General features: G+C 45.3%; 1 protein-coding gene across 50 annotated transcripts in view; it reads left to right on the top strand.

Annotated features, from left to right (window-relative positions):
- The window catches only part of trdn (triadin), a 452,817-nt gene that overhangs the window by 250,530 nt on the left and 182,719 nt on the right, over positions 1 to 19,568 (top strand). For 48 of the 50 annotated variants that reach the window (XM_078212798.1, XM_078212806.1, XM_078212805.1 and 45 more), the window contains 3 exons: positions 10,899 to 10,937; positions 11,602 to 11,640; positions 15,920 to 15,946. In XM_078212798.1, coding sequence (XP_078068924.1) covers positions 10,899 to 10,937; positions 11,602 to 11,640; positions 15,920 to 15,946 — 105 coding nt within the window. The remainder of the gene's footprint in view (positions 1 to 10,898; positions 10,938 to 11,601; positions 11,641 to 15,919; positions 15,947 to 19,568) is intronic. The other 2 variants (XM_078212797.1, XM_078212772.1) reach the window with 1 other exon arrangement.

The following is a 19,568-nucleotide window of genomic DNA, read 5'->3' as shown; positions in this document are numbered from 1 at the left end:
TGACTGCCACTTGGTCTGCACTGATTGCTGCTTGATGCAGAATGCCAAGCTGGGAATTTTGGTGAGTGAGGGAGTTCAGTGAAGAGAGGAACTATGAATATATTAAGAAAAATAAATTTGATTAACACAATCAATATGGTAGGATGAGTGACATTTCATGACTGCAGCAATTGGGAGCTCCTGGATGCTATTGCAAACCAGGAGCTTTGGCTCCAAGTTATTGAGCTGAAGGTCAAACTGCAGACATGCGAAGGGGGCAAGTTACATGGAAACATTGTTCCAGAAGGCAATTACACTCCATAGGTTGCAGTCATCAGCTTTGGTCAGTGGCCAGAGTCAGGAGAATGTGACTGCAAGTCAGGCAGGCACAGTAAGTAGTCTCACAACACCAGGGTTAAAGTCCAACAGGTTTATTTGGTAGCCCGAGCTTTCGGAGTGCTACTCCTTCATTCACCTGATGAAGGAGAAGCACTCTGAAAGCTCGTGCTACCAAATAAACCTGTTGGACTTTAACCTGGTGTTGTGAGACTACTTACTGTGCTTACCCGAGTACAACGCCAGCAACTCCACATCATGCAAGTCAGGCAGCCAAGAGGATCGAAAAGGTGGGAGTGGAGGAGCCTCAGCCCTTGTACCTGAGTAACGAGTTTGAGGTTCTTTCAATTTATCTGGACAAGAGTGAGGGGTGTAGAGTGGGTGACCTAGCTGACGATGGCACCATGTGAAAAGGAATGTAGTTGTAGCAGGGGACAAGTATAGGCTAGGGGATTGATACCATTCTTTGCAGCCAAGAGCGAGAATTTAGAAGGCTGTGTTATCTGCCTGGTGCCAACATTTAGGATATCTGCTCAGGGCTGGAGATGAACTTGGGAGGGGGAGGATACATCTGTCATGGTAAGCTCCCACTCTAAGACTGGGAAGGAGGTTTGTTACAAGGAATATGAGGAACTAAATTGGAGAGCAGAACCTCAAAGTTCTGGATTATTGCCTGAATCATATGCAAATTGGCAGAGGGTAAATAAGACTGGAAAGATGAATGCATGGCTCAAAGACTGTCATGGGAAAAGTGGGGGGCGATTCTCCCAAAAGTGCTGAATTGGTGAGAAAACTGTTCTAGATCACGACTGTTTTGTTCAGTGCAGCTTCAGACCTGAATCTCCGCACTCTGTGCACTGCAGAGGGCACAATCGTGAATATCATTAAAAGCCCAGGGGGGCGGGGCCTATTCACACCGGAGTCTGACAGTTCCGGAACTCTGCGCATGCGCAGTGGCCCGATCTGTAAGTCTCCCCGTTTGCTGGCCAGCTCAATCGCTGGCCAGCCCGGGACCCTCGCAGTGCTGTCCCCTCCGGACACCACCAGTGCCCAATTGTGGCCCCACGACAATTCCCAGGCCAGGCCCGACCCCCTCTCCTCCGTCCCTGAGCGCCTCGATGTCCAGCCCACCCCCCACCCCCCAACAAGCAGTGGTGATCCCCCAACCCCTCACCCTAGCAGACGCCCGCCCTGATCACTGGCCTCCCTCCAGCCCAGACCAATCCCCATGCAGAGTGGCAGTGGGAGGCCCTGTCCCCTTGGCACTGCCTGATGCCCGGTGGGCAGTGCCAAGTTGCCCTTGGGGCATGGGCACTTTGCCCCTTGGGCAGTGCCAGGGGTTGCAGGCTGGCAGTGCCAGGGTGCCCATGCCCAGGGGCACCACACCCCCTGGGGGGCCCTGATTTCCCTCCCCCTTCACTCCAGCGGGGTCTCCCGCTAGTTCCTCGAATGTGGGGAGCTACTCTAAACCCCGCCGGAATGAAGTATTCCTGGCGGGGTGGGAGATGTTATCTGGTCCGGCAAGTTCCATGCCAGGTCCGGTAATCTCATGCAAAATCTATTTAAAATACATTTAAAAATGATTTAAATGACTTGCCTCTCTTCCCATCAGTTTGCAGCGTGGTCCCAACTGCAACTGTTCTCCGGCTCTGGGAGACGCGCATGCATCAGGAACGCATGCGCGAATCCCGCAAAATGGCTGACACGTGATTCTCCCGACTGGACCTTCCAGAAAATTTGTGGATCGCAATGGGAGAATCGCCCCCATGGATTCCAGTACTGGGGAAAAGTGGGGACTGCACCATTGGATGGACTTGAGCTGATCGTGCTGGGACGAGTGTTCCAGTGGGTCAGATAACTTGGAAGTAGAAAGAATTTCAATGAAATTGAAGGGGTTGGGTTGGAAGTGATCATGTAGAGGAGAATTGTGTAAATTAAAGGGAAATGACAAAGCACAAGATCAAGGTAGCAATAAGGATAATGGGAGTTTTCAGAAAGGGACAGTGATTGCAAAATTAAGTGAATGCCAGCAGATAGGGCCAGGATATCCTCCTGGAATTTAGTGAGTTCCAGAAAATTTCCATTATCTCTGCAGCCACTTCCATTAAAACCCTCGTGTGCAGTTCATCGGTTCCTGGTGACTTGTCAGCCTTTAGCCCCTTGAGTTTCTGTAATACTGTATCCATTGTGATTGGGGTTTTTGTAAGTTCTACCATGCTATTTGAAAGCAGCCCATCTGATATCTTAGGGATATTTGCAATGTCTTCGACAGTGAAGACTGATGCAAAAAATGTATTTAGCATATCCGCCATTTCTCTGTTTGTTGTTATCAATTTCCCTGCCTCCTTCAGTAGAGGTCCTTAGCCACCTGCTTCCTATTTATATATACATAGAAACACTTACTGAGATTAGTAAACAAAATTAGAGCACTTGGGAGTGGGGGGAATATACTGGCAGGGATTAAGAACTGGTTAATGGACAGAAAACAGAGAGTAGGAATAAAGAGGCCATTTTCAGGTTTTCAGGTAACTAATGGGGTACCAAAAGGATCAGTGCTTGGGGCCCAGTTATTCACAATCTATATCAAAGATCGTAATGTGGGGATAAAATGTAATACTTCCAAATTTGCAGATGACACAAAGCTAGGCAGAATAGTAAGTTGTGAGGAGGGTGTAGAGACTCTTCAAGGAGATTTGGAGAGGCTAAGCAAGTGGGCAAAAATTTGGCAGATGGAAGACAATGTATAGAAATTTGAGATTATTCACATTGGTAGAGAAAACAGAAATGCACAGTATTTCTTAAAAGGAGAGAGGCTGAGATATGTTGAAATTCTAAAGGACGTGGGTGTTCTTGTTCATGAGTCACTGAAATCTAACTTGCGCACATAGCAAACAATTAAAAAGGCAAATGGTTTATTGGCCTTTATTCCAAGAGCATTCAAGTATAGAAGTGAACATATCTTGCTGCAATTATATAGAGCCTTGTTATGATCACACCCAGACAATTGGCCTCAGTTTTGGTCTCCTTACCAAGGAAACATATATTTGCCATAGAGAAAGTGAAATGAAGATTCACCAAACTCATTCCTGAGATGGAGGGATTGTCCCAGACTGGGCCTTTATTCTCTGGAAGTTAGAAGAATGAGAAGTTATCTCATTGATGCATTCAAAAATCGTATAAGACTCAGAAGCATAGATGCAGCAAGGATGTTTCCCTTGGCTGGGGAACCAGGGGGTACTGTCTCAGAATAAAGGGTAGGCCAATTAGGGCTGAGATGAGGAGGAACTTCTTCATTCAGAGGATGGTGAATCTTTGGAATTCTCCGCCCTAGAGGGCTGTGGTGGCTCAGTCATTGAATAAGTTCAAGACTGATATCAATTAATTTCTACATATTTCAAACGGGGATTCTGCAGGAAAATGGTGTTGAAGTAGAAGGTTAGCCATGATCTCCTTGAATGATGGAGCGGGTTAGAAGGGCTGAAAGGACTACCTATGCTCCTATTTCTTATGTTTTATGTTCTTAAAATAATCAATGTCATTCCAAAACAATTCAAAAACATTACCCTCTTTGAAGCTCATAAAATTGTCAAGGTAAATAAACTCGGTCACCGTGATAATCGAATCAACCTGCTAGTAGGTTTGGAACTCAGCCAAGCATTCATAGAGATTCCATTGTACACTGCGTTAGCAAAACATGCAGAGCTGAATACATTAAATCCTTAGATACCATTAAAAGGCATTAAAAAGATCATCCATCTGTTCAAGCTTTGCAACAGGCAAACAGATGTCTGATCTGTCAAGCAATGAAAAGAATGTAAGCACAGGAAATAATTGATATAGTCAATCTGAATTTCAGTATTGTCCAATGCAGAAGCGTGCTTCACTCAATGGATACTGTACTCTAATGCATCTGAAAATTTCCCACTTTCACAATGCTCATCAACTAAATGGTTAATTGTTTCTTTCAAAACAAATCCCTGTCATCAACTACTGCATTAAAATATATTTAACTTATCAGACAACATTTTATTATGATATGTGAACTTAGCAACACGTTTTAAATTTGTCTGTCAAAATATTGCTGACTCCAGAACAGAGTTCCCTTATGGTTTGCAACACCTCTCAACTGGTGTGAACTATGTTGTCTTCACAAGCTCGATGAAAATTATAGGGGTCTGAAATACCCACTCCTGTAAGAGAACCAGCAACATTGCCATTGTTGGATGTGGACGTCAGACCTGCGCCCTTATCCCGTGCCTTTGAAGATTGCTTGTGACACGAATGGGGACATGAACAGGTCCAAGCGCCATTTTTAAAGCCTGAGGATCGGGTGGGAATTTCTGGCCCCAGGTCAAACATAGAGAACATAGAACAGTACAGCACAGAACAGGCCCTTCGGCCCACGATGTTGTGCCGAGCTTTATCTGAAACCAAGATCAAGCTATCCCACTCCCTATCATCCTGGTGTGCTCCATGTGCCTATCCAATAACCGCTTAAATGTTCCTAAAGTGTCTCACTCCACTATCACTGCAGGCAGTCCATTCCACACTCCAACCACTCTCTGCGTAAAGAACCTACCTCTGATATCCTTCCTGTATCTCCCACCACGAACCCTATAGTTATGCCCCCTTGTAATAGCTCCATCCACCCGAGGAAATAGTCTTTGAACGTTCACTCTATCTATCCCCTTCATCATTTTATAAACCTCTATTAAGTCTCCCCTCAGCCTCCTCCGCTCCAGAGAGAACAGCCCTAGCTCCCTCAACCTTTCCTCATAAGACCTACCCTCCAAACCAGGCAGCATCCTGGTAAATCTCCTCTGCACTCTTTCCAGCGCTTCCACATCCTTCTTATAGTGAGGTGACCAGAACTGCACACAATATTCCAAATGTGGTCTCACCAAGGTCCTGTACAGTTGCAGCATAACCCCACGGCACTTAAACTCCAACCCCCTGTTAATAAAAGCTAACACACTATAGGCCTTCTTCACAGCTCTATCCACTTGAGTGGCAACCTTTAGAGATCTGTGGATATGGACCCCAAGATCTCTCTGTTCCTCCACAGTCTTCAGAACCCTACCTTTGACCTTGTAATCCACATTTAAATTAGTCCTACCAAAATGAATCACCTCACATTTATCAGGGTTAAACTCCATTTGCCATTTTTCAGCCCAGCTTTGCATCCTATCTATGTCTCTTTGCAGCCTACAACAGCCCTCCATCTCATCCACTACTCCACCAATCTTGGTGTCATCAGCAAATTTACTGATCCACCCTTCAGCCCCCTCCTCTAAGTCATTAATAAAAATCACAAAGAGCAGAGGACCAAGCACTGATCCCTGCGGCACACCGCTAGCAACCTGCCTCCAATCCGAAAATTTTCCATCCACCACCACCCTCTGTCTTCGATCAGACAGCCAGTTACCTATCCAATCGGCCAACTTTCCCTCTATCCCACACCTCCTCACTTTCATCATAAGCCGACCATGGGGGACCTTATCAAACGCCTTACTAAAATCCATGTATATGACATCAACTGCCCTACCTTCATCAACACACTTAGTTACCTCCTCAAAAAATTCTATCAAATTTGTGAGGCACGACTTGCCCTTCACGAATCCGTGCTGACTATCCCGGATTAATCTGCATCTTTCTAAATGGTCGTAAATCCCATCTCTAAGGACCCTTTCCATCAATTTACCAACCACCGAAGTAAGACTAACCGGTCTATAATTACCAGGGTCATTTCTATTCCCTTTCTTAAACAGAGGAACAACATTCGCCATTCTCCAATCCTCTGGCACCATCCCCGTGGACAGCAAGGACCCAAAGATCAAAGCCAAAGGCTCTGCAATCTCATCCCTTGCCTCCCAAAGAATCCTAGGATACATTTCATCAGGCCCAGGGGACTTATCGACCTTCAGTTTATTCAAAACTGCCAGGACATGCTCCCTCCGAACATCTATTTCCTCCAGCCTATTAGCCTGTAACACCTTCTCTTCCTCAAAAACATGACCTCTCTCCTTGGTGAACACTGAAGAAAAGTATTCATTCATCACCTCGCCTATCTCTACTGACTCCATACACAAGTTCCCACTACTGTCCTTGACCGGCCCTAACCTCACCCTGGTCATTCTTTTATTCCTCACATAAGAGTAAAAAGCCTTGGGGTTTTCCTTGATCATTGAATTGAAATGTATAAGCACTCCAGAACAGAAATAATTATAAAACCAGCAGGATATTTGGCTGTTTTGTTACATCCATAACACAACTAATGGGGCATAGAAAGCTGTATTTCTCAAATAACGAAATGTATGCAAATTAGAATTCAATTCCGGTTCAGCAACTTATTGTTCCTGACTTACAAATAGGCCAGGTTTTTAAAAAAATCAAGGCTTTACCTGATCCATTTTGCCTGATTGAATGTGCTCTACTTGTCTTGCATTAGTTTTTTTTCTGCAGCACTTACCATTCACAGGCAGGCAGTTTACTTGCAGTTAAATGCCAAAATCACACTCAAGCTAATGAGTTGGAGACATACCAGTGCAGTGCTGGTTGATAATCTACATTTCCCTTCATCCTCTTTGAAAAGCTTTCATTCAGCACTACACCTTTCTGGCACAGCTGAGAGGATGAACTCCCTGCAGGGTACGTGCCTTAGGTTACACAGCACAGCATGTGGGAGCACCAATGCAAAAGGGTTCATTTAATAAGGATTCAACTCTATTAATGGACAAATCTAAGCTTCTCAGTTGGGGTTATTACAGTGAGATATTTTACTTACGTTATACATAAATGTTATTTCAGCTTTAAAAGAAATTTCATAGAGTAGGCTGGTGCTTGTATAAACTGATTGACCTGTGTGATACATACATTTTATATATTCCACTGATGTTGCCTTTACCGGTACTTCATTATAGACTGTCTACATTTGTATTCTTGCAGCATCTGCAGTTGCTAAATTGAAAGAAGGTCTGAATGTGCTGAAAATATGAAACAATCTATCCATTTTTCTCCACTTGTTAAAATAGTACTGCCATTCAGAGAAAAATAATTGATGTACAATGTTTTCACGTGAGGATGGGGAAGACGTGTGAAGAGCATGCATCGTATTTACCACAGTGACATTACACACAAGCAAAGTAATCATGTGATATAGTGCCATCAGGTTGTGAATTTGTAAACAAATGAAAGAAAGGTTTGCGACCAACTTGGTCCTAAAAGTGATTTTTCATTCAGATTGCAAGCCAGCATATTGAATTGAAATGTCATAATGCTGAGAAAAGACATGAGGTGTTAATTCACATTACTTGAACTGCTGTGGAATGGTAACAAACATTTTGCACAATGTAAAATTCACATCTTAGCACAATTTGCAACAAAGGGCACTCGTGATGTATGAATTCTGTTGTTGTTGAAGGTGAAGGATGGAAGCACATTATGCCCATCGATAAACAAATGATGAACACCGAAGAGAATTTAGGTGACTTAAAATTTTGGGTTCAGTTTTGGTTCTGAAGGACACAAGATCTATATCCTCTGATTTGAGTGATTATATTTTAAGCCATGCATTTCATGAAAATTCAGAAAGACGCAGAGTTGTGGCTCTGTTTATCAGGTTAAGCTACTCTTAGAGTTGCATAACATAGACGATTAAGAAGGAATGGTCAGGACATCCATTATTTTAGTTTTGGCACTACACATGATAGGATTTTCAAGGGATCATGGGTCTTGTAGTATGGTATCAGGTGTGCTGGCTCAATGATGAAGAGCTTGAAAGTTGTATGTTTAAACATGAATTGTGGGGAAGGTGCTCACCTCCAGTTAATGGTTCCTTAAACTCCTGAAAGAGCTGGTTAAGTGGCCTCTCTGGAACAGAATGAAATCTTCACAATTTTTCCCAGAGAGCTTGAACCATCTTGTGCATGTTAATGCATAGCTGTCGAGTTCATTTTGGGGGCCTTAGTAAATTTGTGGAAATGGTTTGTTGAGTCAGTTAGTGCTGACATGATGCTATCCATTGCCTGTCTGGCTGGCTTCATTTTCTGGCCTTCTGAGGAGCTGTACGTTCAAATTGGCAAGGCAGTGGCATTCCCCAACATGGCTGCTGCAGACAGGCAATTACAGTACATGTCTCTATGTAATTGCAGTTAAGAGTAGCTCCTACTTGCCACGCAGGCAGCTCCCCCTCCAGTGTCTCTAGTTAGACACCAAACTAGCCTACTGGCCAATTGGGACAATTGGAATTGAAAATTGTGTTGCGAGTACAATATACAAGATTGGGACCCAGAATTCATCCAAGGGCTTGACATTGAATATCCGGCTTAACAGTTCTATAAAGGTAGAGAAGTTGTCCCTCACCCATGAAGTTATATGCAGTTATGTGCTGTAGGGAAGAAAATTATATTGAAAGAAAATTAGACATCATTGCAACCATTTCTCAAATGTGGAATAGGCAGAATGGGATCCAAAACTGGGTCACAATCTTTCTTGTGTGATTAATCCTTGAAGTATATCATGATGACCTATAACTGCCTAGTGCAACTGCCTGACATAGGTAGCAGTTAAGAGTGTCTATTCAAAGCTGGTGGCAAGTCCAGTATATTATGAATAGTATATCATGAACTTTCAGTCAATACTTTAAAAACTGAACACTCGTAAGCTATTAAAACGGCTGCTGCAAATCATGTGAAAATTGGCATTTGAGCTATGGATAGTATCAAGTCTCAAATAAATTCCTAATTACGTATAGACATGTACTGCAATTGCCTGTCGCCCTGTTTCATACTGAATGAAAAGAAAGATTAAAAACTCAATTGGTGGCAATTGGAAGTAAATGGCCCTTATCACTCTCCCATTTGACTTTCTTTGACCTCAAGATGTGTTAACCCACAACACAGGATGTGGAGTCAACATAAGCATAATTCCTTATTTGTAAACGTACTTGAATTTGTAGAAAGTCACATGGTGAATGAGCCATGTTGTCGCCTGATTTGAAAAGAATCAGTTCAGAGCTGGTTGCAGACAGAACCACCAAAGCCATAGAAACTAGCAGTTCAGCTAGTTTGTGAACCAGATTCAAAACAAGCAGCGAGACACCAGTTAGCCAAAGTAAGTAAACTCTTCCAGTTAAAATTCACCTGAGAACCAACCTTCTAGAAATTCAACTGCAAATATCACCGCAACCTGCTGTGAACTCTTCATTTTTACAAGTCCTTCACTTCAAATTATAGCTTTGAAACCATCCAAGAAACCAAACCAGCCTCATGAGAAACCAGAGATCATATATCAGAGACTGAGATAATTGTAATACGTAAAAGTGTATGATCTTAATCTATGTGTGTCTGAATGAGAGTGTCTGATCCTGCGTTTAATTCAGGGCAAATATGTTAGAATAAACAACCTCTTGTAATTTTAAACTCACAAAAGTTTGCTGTTGAATTATTAGATTGGGATACACACTCAGAAGATGTAAGAGAAGGCCTGCTATTTTCCATGCGAAACATACTGATCATGAGAAATAAAGAACACACATACAATCTGTCTGTGACACTAACTAGCTGGGTCATGAACGAAGCCCAGTCCATCACTCAAACCAGCCTCCCATCCATTGACTCTGTCTACACTTCCTGTTGCCTCGGAAAAGCAGCCAGCATAATGAAGGACCCTACACACCCCGGACATTCTCTCTTCCACTTTCTTCCATCGGGAAAAAGATACAAAAGTCTGAGGATACGTACCAACTGACTCAAAAACAGTGTCTTCCCTGTTGCCATGAGACTTTTGAATGAACTTACCTTGCATTAAGTTGATCTTTCTCTGCATCCTAGCTATGACTGTAACATTACATTCTGCACTCTCTCCTTTCCTTCACTATGTACGGTATGTTTTGTCTGTTTAGCGCGCAAGAAACAACAGCTTTCACTGTATATAAACACGTGACAATCATAAATCAAATCAAACCATGTTATAAATTGAATAATAACTTAGGTGGAGCTTCTGTCACATGAACACTGGTTTTAGGGTGCCTTAACTAGTGATCCTTCATTAAATTGCTGTTGACCCCTGAATAAAGGCCCAGTGTGCTTGGAAAATGCTTGTTTGTTTGTGTGTCCTCCTTCTGACTGCTCCACAAAATAACTGCAGGTAGCAATTTGTGGCATTGCCTCCTCCTCCTCCACCCCCCCACCCCTCCCAACCCTTACTGAATCTGCATAAATGACATTTTCAGCACTGTATCTGGACGATTACTGATGGCAAGCTGCTTCCAAATATCCACATGATGCCCACAGCCCACTATTTCAATGCAGATGAGGCCCTGTGCCAAATCTGGCTACATCGCACTACAGTGATCACTCCGCTGATTTGCTGCTTGTTTTGCATGCAAGTACAATTTCCTCTTAATTTAAAATAAATAAAGTGATCTTGTTATCTTAACTGCCCATTACCAATGGTATATGGTATCAAACCTGATGACTGGGAACTTCCACATCTTAAGTTACCAGCTGGTGATTTTGCACCAATTTGTTCTGGCTGATTGTTGTATTTATAAATCAATGGATATTTTTTCATGTTTTTCCTAGAGAAAGTAAAGAAGCAGAAACCTGCTGCTGCAGAGAAAGGTAAAGAATCAGTGGGTTTGATGTGTTGATACTTTCTTTGTTTATGGGCTTTAGGCATCACTGATAAGGCCAGCATTTATTGCCCTCGATTAGATCTTGGTGGTTCCTTCAGTGTCTCTGTGTCAAAATTCTGGAACTTCTTCCCTAAAAGCTCTGTGGGTGTACCTGCACCATGCAGACTGCAGCAGTTCAAGAAGGCAACTCATCACCACCTTCTCAAGGGCAATTAGGGATGGGCAATAAATGCTGGCCTAGCCAGTGATGCCCACATCCTGTAAATGAATAAAATGCAATATAAATATTGTGGCTACAAGAGCCTGTCAGAAGCTGGAAATTCAGCAGCGAGTGACTCATGCAAGTTCAGGCTAGTGTTTCCTGTCACTTCAGTGGGGGAGAGCTGCATGTATTGTCAAAACTCAGCTCTTGCTGGGGCCTCTCCTGATCTCAGGAAATTCATCAGGGACAGTGGCCAAGTTGAGCTGGCAGAGTGCTCCAGAAACGCATCACTGGAATTGTACTCGTGAGGATTTTACAGGTCAACATTTATAATGCCATTTTGATTCTCGCTTATCATTCTGTATTTTGTAGACACTTCATTAAAAGCCTTCCTTCATTACACCATCTAAGGTTTAGCATTAAAATTTAAACTGTTTTCCTCTTACAGAAAAAGAAAAGAAACCAAAACTGGCAGCTCCTGCAAAAGGTAAAGAGTTTTCAGTTTATCTTTTCTCAGTGCTACGGCATTATACAGAGACAGATGGTGACAGTGTGTGGAACACCTGCACTACTCAGGGAGGCTGATTCATATTTAGGTATATTCTTTCACTTCTTGACCACAGTTTCAATATGTTCTTAAATTTAAATTTACTTAATTAGAGGAGGAGGAGAGGTGATTTCACTTCCAATCTATGGACTCATTGTTATGTATTCGCTGGTTTACTGTATATCTTATTTATCTCCTAGCAGCAATCCAGTTCTAAACCCAAACAGTTTATTTACAAAAGTTTATGGCACCTCAGAACTTACATGTGTTTCAATACGCATGGGGTGCAATTTTCCATTCTGGAGACTAAGGCCAGTGGCAAGTGGGAAAGGTGGCATGATCCCTATTGGCAGTGGGGCAGGAGAACACATACAATTTTTCACTTTGCAGTTCACTAATTATGCATCCGCAAGGAGCTCAGAAAATGACATGGTGGGCGGACAGGAAGTCACCTGCCCACAGTTACCTCATGCGGCCGAAGGTCCTGGCGCCATATTGAAAGAGCACCTGGACATTCACTCCTGCTGGACAGGTGCACTGCATTACTCCCTCAGAGTCCTTGTGGCTGCAGCTCATTTTGAGCCAAGGAGATACTGGAGGAGGCTGCTGGCAGATATCAGCAACCAGATGCCAGGACATACAAGAACACACCAGGCATTGCCTTTTGCCAATTCTAGATAAGATGCACCACCAGCAATCAGGTCACTGTCCACTGTTGCAGTGTTCCATTTTGCCAGCCTTTTGAACTGATAGTGGCCTGGCTGCCTCTTGCAACTCTGGCCCTTGCTCCTCCTTGCCCTGTGTCAACTTGCAGTGGGCCCTCACTTTCCTCATCTAGATGAGAGCCATTACCAAGGTAGGGTTTCCTGCAGCGTCAGTGGGTATTTGAACAAATTGAAATGATACATTTACAGGTTTCCCTCCATCTCAAAGCCAGTAGGCCAGAGTGCTAAGCACTTCACTTGGCCTCTGTCTAGCCCAGGCATTGCCGCTCCACCCCTTCCAGGTAAAGGACATCACAAAGAGGTGTTCCTCCCATTTGTACATGAATGCATATGGAGGCATTGCTCTTTGACCAGGGTGATGAGAGCCATGTGCCTCAGACGGATACTTTTCTGCTTGTCTCCACTGACCATTGCCTTGGCAGCATAGAAATAGTAACTGCATGATCCCTTGTGAGCCATGAACATTCACCTGGGAGGATGGAGATTTGGAGTCGCAATTTGGCTACCCTCCACCAGCTGTGCTCCTTGTAGGAGGCATCTGCCTCCTTCCCTTCCTTTGTCCCTGCATCTGACTGCAGCTAAAGCAAATGGCACAGGATGAATGGCAGCTCCACACCTTGCTGAAATCTCATTGTTATGAAGCCCACGAGTTAGAAACAAACCTGCTGCAGTGCGGGCTTTACAACAGAGGAGAACACAAGTGAGTATCTTTGGCATCCAGTTGCCTCATCATTATTAAGGTGTCCCTCTATTCAGCCACATGTGCTTACCTTAACCCCCACCCACCCAAAAAGACCCTCCTCCCACCTCAAGGGATCTTACTGACTGACTAAACATGTGGTCAATGTCAGTTTGGAAAAGTGGTGCGTGTCATAGTTGAAACTCGCTCCACCACCTTCTATCATCCCCTTTTCACTTACTAACATGCTCTGGCATTAATCACCCTCCATTATCATAGACCCACCCAATGTAACCCTAACTGTCCCCCGCATCATCCTGGACCCACAATCCACCTCCACATGCCTTTCATCCCCTCAGAGCCAACACATATTACTGTGCCCCCTTCCATCTTCTGAGCCACTTGCCTCGTTCCCCTCCATGACCTTCACCTACTAGTCTCACCCTTGACCACCCTAGCACATCCCACCCCCCTGTTCAGCTTTCACTCCATTTTCCACCCTACCCACCCCCCTCCAGCCTTCAGTTGTCTTCCTTGTCGATCCCTGGTTCAGTGTTTGCCAAAGGGACTTGGTATGGGTAGCACGGTGGCAAGTGGTTAGCACTGCTGCCTCACAGTGGCAGGGACCGGGGTCACAGTCTGTGTGGAGTTTGCACATTCTCCCCCTGTCTGCATGTGTTTCCTCCGGGTACTCCGGTTTTCTCCCACAGTCCAAAGATGGGCAGGTTAGATTGATTGGCCATGTTAAATTGACCCTAGTGTCAGGGGAATTAGCAGGGTTAATATGTGGGGTTACGGGAATAGGGCCTGTGTGGGATTGTGGTTGGTGCAGTTTCGATGGGCCGACTGGCCTCTTTCTGCACTGTTGGGATTCTATGAGTTAAGTTGTGTGAGGTGCCCAAGAAAGTGAAAGCAACATCTGCAGTCCTAAAAGTTGTGGAAGAGGTCAATCTCACCAGGTGCATACCAATTATATAGTCACAGAATGAAATGTTCTAAATTTTTGCTGGTGGTGAGATTCATTTGGAGAGGGACTTAATTCCGATGAGGTGGGTTTTTTTCATGACATGCGCGAGATGCTAATTCATGCAAATTGAATTCCTGACACTGTTCATTGGGAAGCTCGACCTGCCTTTAATCCACCTGAAAGTTAGGAGAACAAAAATTCCGACAGTTTGTCCTGACATCAAGAAACAGATTTTTGCCTCCTGCCTGCTACAATTTCTGCTGTTGGCAGAAGTGGGAAATTTCACCTATGGGGGAAATCTTCTCAAAATTTCTCTAAGCATCAGACTTGGACATAAAACTGGCATGAAGCTCTCCAGCTCCACAGACCAGTTTCCTCTCCAGATTTTGAGCCTCTTAGTCAAAACAAATGAGTGGGTGTGGTATATGCCATCACTTCACTGAGCCAGCAAGACCAGCTAAAAGGTGCCACAATCGGAACAAAAAGTTAACTCCTCCTATCCAACTCTCCCCCTCTCCCCCCCCCCCCTCCCCCACATACATGGAGGTATCGGGAACTCCTCCCGCACCCCCACCCCGCCACAATCAATGCTGGCATTTCAATTCCCCTCTCAGTGCCTGTTCTACCCGCCGCACCACAAATGAACCCCCCCCCCCCCCACCACCACACTGCAGGGATCCCAATAGGGCTCACCCTAGCAATGTGCCTTGGCACAGAATGGCACTGCCAAGGGGCATTGCCAGAGCACTGCCAGGCCATGTCCCTTTCCCCTGGTGGCTATGCTGACCTTTGTGCCCCTGCTGGGATCTCCTTGACAGGTTAACATTTTTAAAAACCTGTCGAGAACCTCGCCACAGACCGGCATTATCAAACACAGATGAAACAAATCATTGAACATTCCACTCACCTTTACTCAAATGGATAAAACATTTGGCAAATTGCATGGGAGACTTTGATGGATCTTGGACACTAGTTCCGCATTTTACAAGAGGCAGACAGGAAACCACATTGGAACATAGCAAACAGTTGTGAAATAGGCATTTTCTAAATATTTAACATTGTTGAATCCATAACAATCTAATCAGCGACTTTGAATTTACAGATGAGTGCACGGGGGGAGGGGGGCGGGAAGAGGGGGGAGATGACATGGGACATTGTTGCCTTGGTATGTCTTTAAGAGCAGCCCTGAGGTGGTAGCTGAGGTTATTGCTGAGTCTGGCTGCAATGGGACATTTTTCTTTCAGAGTTTGGAAGGGCCAGTGTGAGCACAGCATTAATCATGCAGGAGAGGTGGTCAGGAGCTATTGTTCTGCAGTCAAGGCCCCATTGAGCTCTTGGCAGGGGAATGAACTGAGAGAGATCTGAAAGGGGACGTGGGATGGGCAGCATTGCAGAAGCGACTGACAGGGTGGCCCTTCGAACCAGCAAGAGATACCTCCAGAAATCGGAATCAGAACAGGAGGGCTTTCATCATCCACTTCTGGTTCCACCTTCCCTTTCCTGCCAGGCCCCGGAAAGTTCTGGTCTTTGTTTCCTTTTACACTCAGAAATTTTATAGTTTCACTCCAAAAAATCCTGAGGGTGGTAAATGTTGGAAATAGGAATACCATTTGATTTACAGTGAAAGAAAAGGTACATAAACTACATTGTAATAGTAAATACGGGAGTCAAGTACTGTGTATATTCCACCCATATCTGATGTGCCATCCTGAGCACTCATTTCGAAGAATGCAAACAAGCACAAAACTGTTTGTTAGCTATTGCACTTAATGTGGTTTTTATGCAATTGGTATATTGATCTCTTACGCCTGAAACTTTAATGTATTCTTTTATTTTGTTTATTTACAGCTAAACTTACAAAGGTGAAAGATCTTGGTGAGTTCTTCACAGAAACAACACAGATTTATGAGTCACTACCCAAACATTTCTGTACTTTCTAACAAAACAATAAACAGCATCCAACTAACAGAATGTGTTCATTACCAACAATATCATAGCAATATTAAGATTACATTGGACTCTTGTCATCTTTTATTGACATAATGTAGATGATTCTACAAATTACCATATTCATTGTGCATTGGTTTTTGACAGAAGATGAACGATACTTTTTTAATAGTGAACTGAAAAGTAAAATAGGCCGGAAAGGTGATTTACTGAAATTGTGGGTGACTGTTCCAGTACTATTTGTACAGAACAGATGAAAGAATAAAATCACAGCTTTTAGCTTAAGTACTAAATGATTACTGTGTCAGCACTGATGTACATGTTCATTGCATTCTTCATTAGATTTATCATTCCTTTATTTTAAGTTGCAGGTTTGTTTTATGAGCAGATATGTTATTTAACTTGCATGTGTTAGAGAATTTGTGAGTTTCTAGCATAGGGACTTTCCACAAGGCATCTCTACTCCAATGCCATGATTTTGATGAAAAGTCATTGGCAGTGCGAGAGCAGGAGACCAGAGGAAAACCCTGACATAAATGTTTTTCTTGAATTATTGAAAAGAGAAACATGTTGATGAGGCACTCAGCAGGACAAATGTAATAATGCCAAATTTCAAATGATCACAACAATGTATACCACAACAGAAGAGGGTGCTAATTGGTTGGCAAGTTGACTTTGATTGGCCAAGGTGTTGCCATGGAAAAAGCAACAGGCAATTATTGGTTCCCAAGCTCCTGAGCAGCACTCCTCAGATCAGATGTTGAGAATTCAGGTGCTTAATTCCTGATCCATCCTCACAGTGCATAGAGTTCCATACAGGAGCACAAATTCCATTTGTGAAATATCTACAAGATGCCGGTGGTACTGTGCATAACACGCTGTGCTTATCGCTAGGAACAGAACTAAATGCAAATGGCATTATGCATGTGATGCGCGACAATCAAGCACGTGGAACAAGGCTTCAGCTATTGAAGGCTTTTATTAGCAAACAATGGAACTAACTAACACGAGTACACCAGTTCAGACTGGAGGGGTCCCGCCAGAGCAGAGGGTCTTATACCTCTCCCCAGGAGGCGGGGCCCGACCGGGATGTGCCATAACAACATTTACCACAGGTAAACACCCTAACCCAACAACATTATACAACCCCCACAGTGGCAACACCCTAACCCAACAGTAACATAGAAACAACCCACAGTGGTAACCAACGATGGTTCACCACATTCACCCCTCCTTTAAAAACAAAGGCCGGCGGGGTGCGAAAACAGGTCACATATGTACAAAATTCACAAGTCCAGACGGTCTGGAGGACCGCACCGTCGCTGTGATCTCCTCAACACCGGTTGCGACACCGGAGCAGGTGCTTGCGGTGGCGTTCTCTCCAAAACAGCGTCCGGCTGTCCCCTCGAGGACTCCCGGGCCAGTTGACCCTGGTGAGGCGATGGTGCAGGGGATCCTGGAACCTTCTGTGGTGGCGCCGATCTCCGAGTCTCAGGCAAGCTGTACATGGGAGTATAACTGTTATGCACTGGTCCCGGTGCTGACCGCGCCACGTCTGGGGAAGAAATAAGTGATAGGGGATTCGTGACAGGGGGTATGGGAGCGACAGGAGTTGCTACGTCCCCTGCGGGCGCCAGGTCTCGAATGGAGACTGTGTCCTCTCGCCCATCAGGATATGCCACATAGGCATACTGAGGGTTGGCGTGGAGGAGTTGGACCGGTTCGACCAAGGGGTCGGACCTGCGGGCCCTCACATGTCGCCGCAGAAGGACGGGTCCTGGGTACGTCAACCAGGCTGGTAAGGAGATCCCCGAGGACGACTTCCGAGGGAATGAGAACATCCTCTCGTGGGGAGTAGCATTGGTTGCCGTACACAGGAGGGAGCGAATGGAATGAAGCGCATTTGGAAGGACCTCCTGCCAACGGGAGACTGGAAGGCCCCTGGATTTCAGCGCCAGTAGGACAGCCTTCCAGACTGTAGCATTCTCCCTCTCCACCTGTCCGTTACCCCTAGGGTTGTAGCTCGTGGTTCTACTAGAGGCAATCCCGTATGAGAGCAGGAATTGCCTCAAGTCGTTACTCATGAACGACGAGCCCCTGTCGCTATGTATGTAGCAGGGGTACCCGAACAGGGTAAAAAGGTCACTGAATGCCTTAATCACAGTGGCAGTCGACGTGTCCGCACAGGGGACAACAAACGGGAACCGGGAGTATTCATCTATTATATTGAGAAAATAGACATTCCGGTCCGTTGAGGGAAGGGGGCCCTTAAAATCCACACTCAGCCTCTCGAAGGGGCGAGTGGCCTTGACCAATTGTGCCCGGTCCGGTCGATAAAAGTGCGGTTTGCATTCCGCACAAATCCGACAGCTTCTTGTCACTGACCTGACGTCCTCCACCGAGTCGGGCAGGTTGCGGGCTATTACGAAGTGGTAGAGTCGGGTGACTCCAGGATCGCACAGGTCATTGTGGAGTGCCTTCAAGCGGTCCTCCTGCATGATGGCACATGTTCCGCGCGAGAGGGCATCCGAGGGCTCATTGAGCTTCCCTGGACGATACATAATATCGTAATTATAGGTGGAGAGCTCAATTCTCCACCGCAAGATCTTATCGTTCTTGATCTTGCCCCTCTGCGTGTTACTGAACATAAACGCCACGGATCGTTGATCCGTGATCAGAGTGAACCGCTTCCCCGCCAGGTAATGGCGCCAGTGTCTGACGGCCTCCACAATAGCCTGGGCCTCCTTCTCCACCGCTGAGTGCCGAATTTCGGGGCCTTGAAGGGTGCGGGAAAAAAACGCGACGGGCCTGCCTGCCTGGTTTAGTGTGGCGGCTAGGGCGAAATCAGATGCATCACTTTCCACCTGAAAAGGGATGGATTCATCCACCGCGTGCATCGTGGCTTTCGCAATGTCGCTTTTCAAAGCCTTGAAGGCCACTTGGGCCTCCGGCGTGAGTGGGAAGGTCGTGGACTTGATGAGCGGACGAGCTTTGTCCGCGTAGTTGGGGACCCACTGCACATAATATGAAAAGAAACCGAGGCATCTCCTCAGTGCTTTTGTGCTAGCGGGCAAGGGAAGTTCAGTAAGGGGGCGCATACGGTCTGGATCAGGGCCGATGACCCCGTTTTCCACCACGTATCCAAGGATAGCTAACCTGCGCGTACGGAATACGCACTTCTCCCTGTTATAGGTCAGATTCAGGCGAGATGCAGTGCGCAGAAAGTGTTGGAGATTCGTGTCATGGTCCTGCTGGTCATGGCCGCAGATGGTGACGTTATCCAGGTACGGGAAGGTAGCCCGCAACCCGTTCTGGTCCACCATTCGGCCCATAGCACGCTGGAAGACCGAGACCCCATTGGTGACACCAAATGGAACCCTAAGAAACTGGTATAGATGACCATCCACCACAAAAGCCGTGTATTGTCGGTCCTCTGGGCGGATGGGGAGTTGATGGTAGGCGGACTTAAGGTCTATGGTAGAGAACACCCGGTACTGCGCAATCTGATTGACCATATCAGAAATGCGCGGGAGAGGGTACGCATCCAGTT

The sequence above is a fragment of the Mustelus asterias genome, chromosome 5 (assembly GCF_964213995.1).
Source record: "Mustelus asterias chromosome 5, sMusAst1.hap1.1, whole genome shotgun sequence".
Classification (NCBI taxonomy): domain Eukaryota; kingdom Metazoa; phylum Chordata; class Chondrichthyes; order Carcharhiniformes; family Triakidae; genus Mustelus; species Mustelus asterias.
This window is presented reverse-complemented; position numbering and strand designations above follow the sequence as displayed.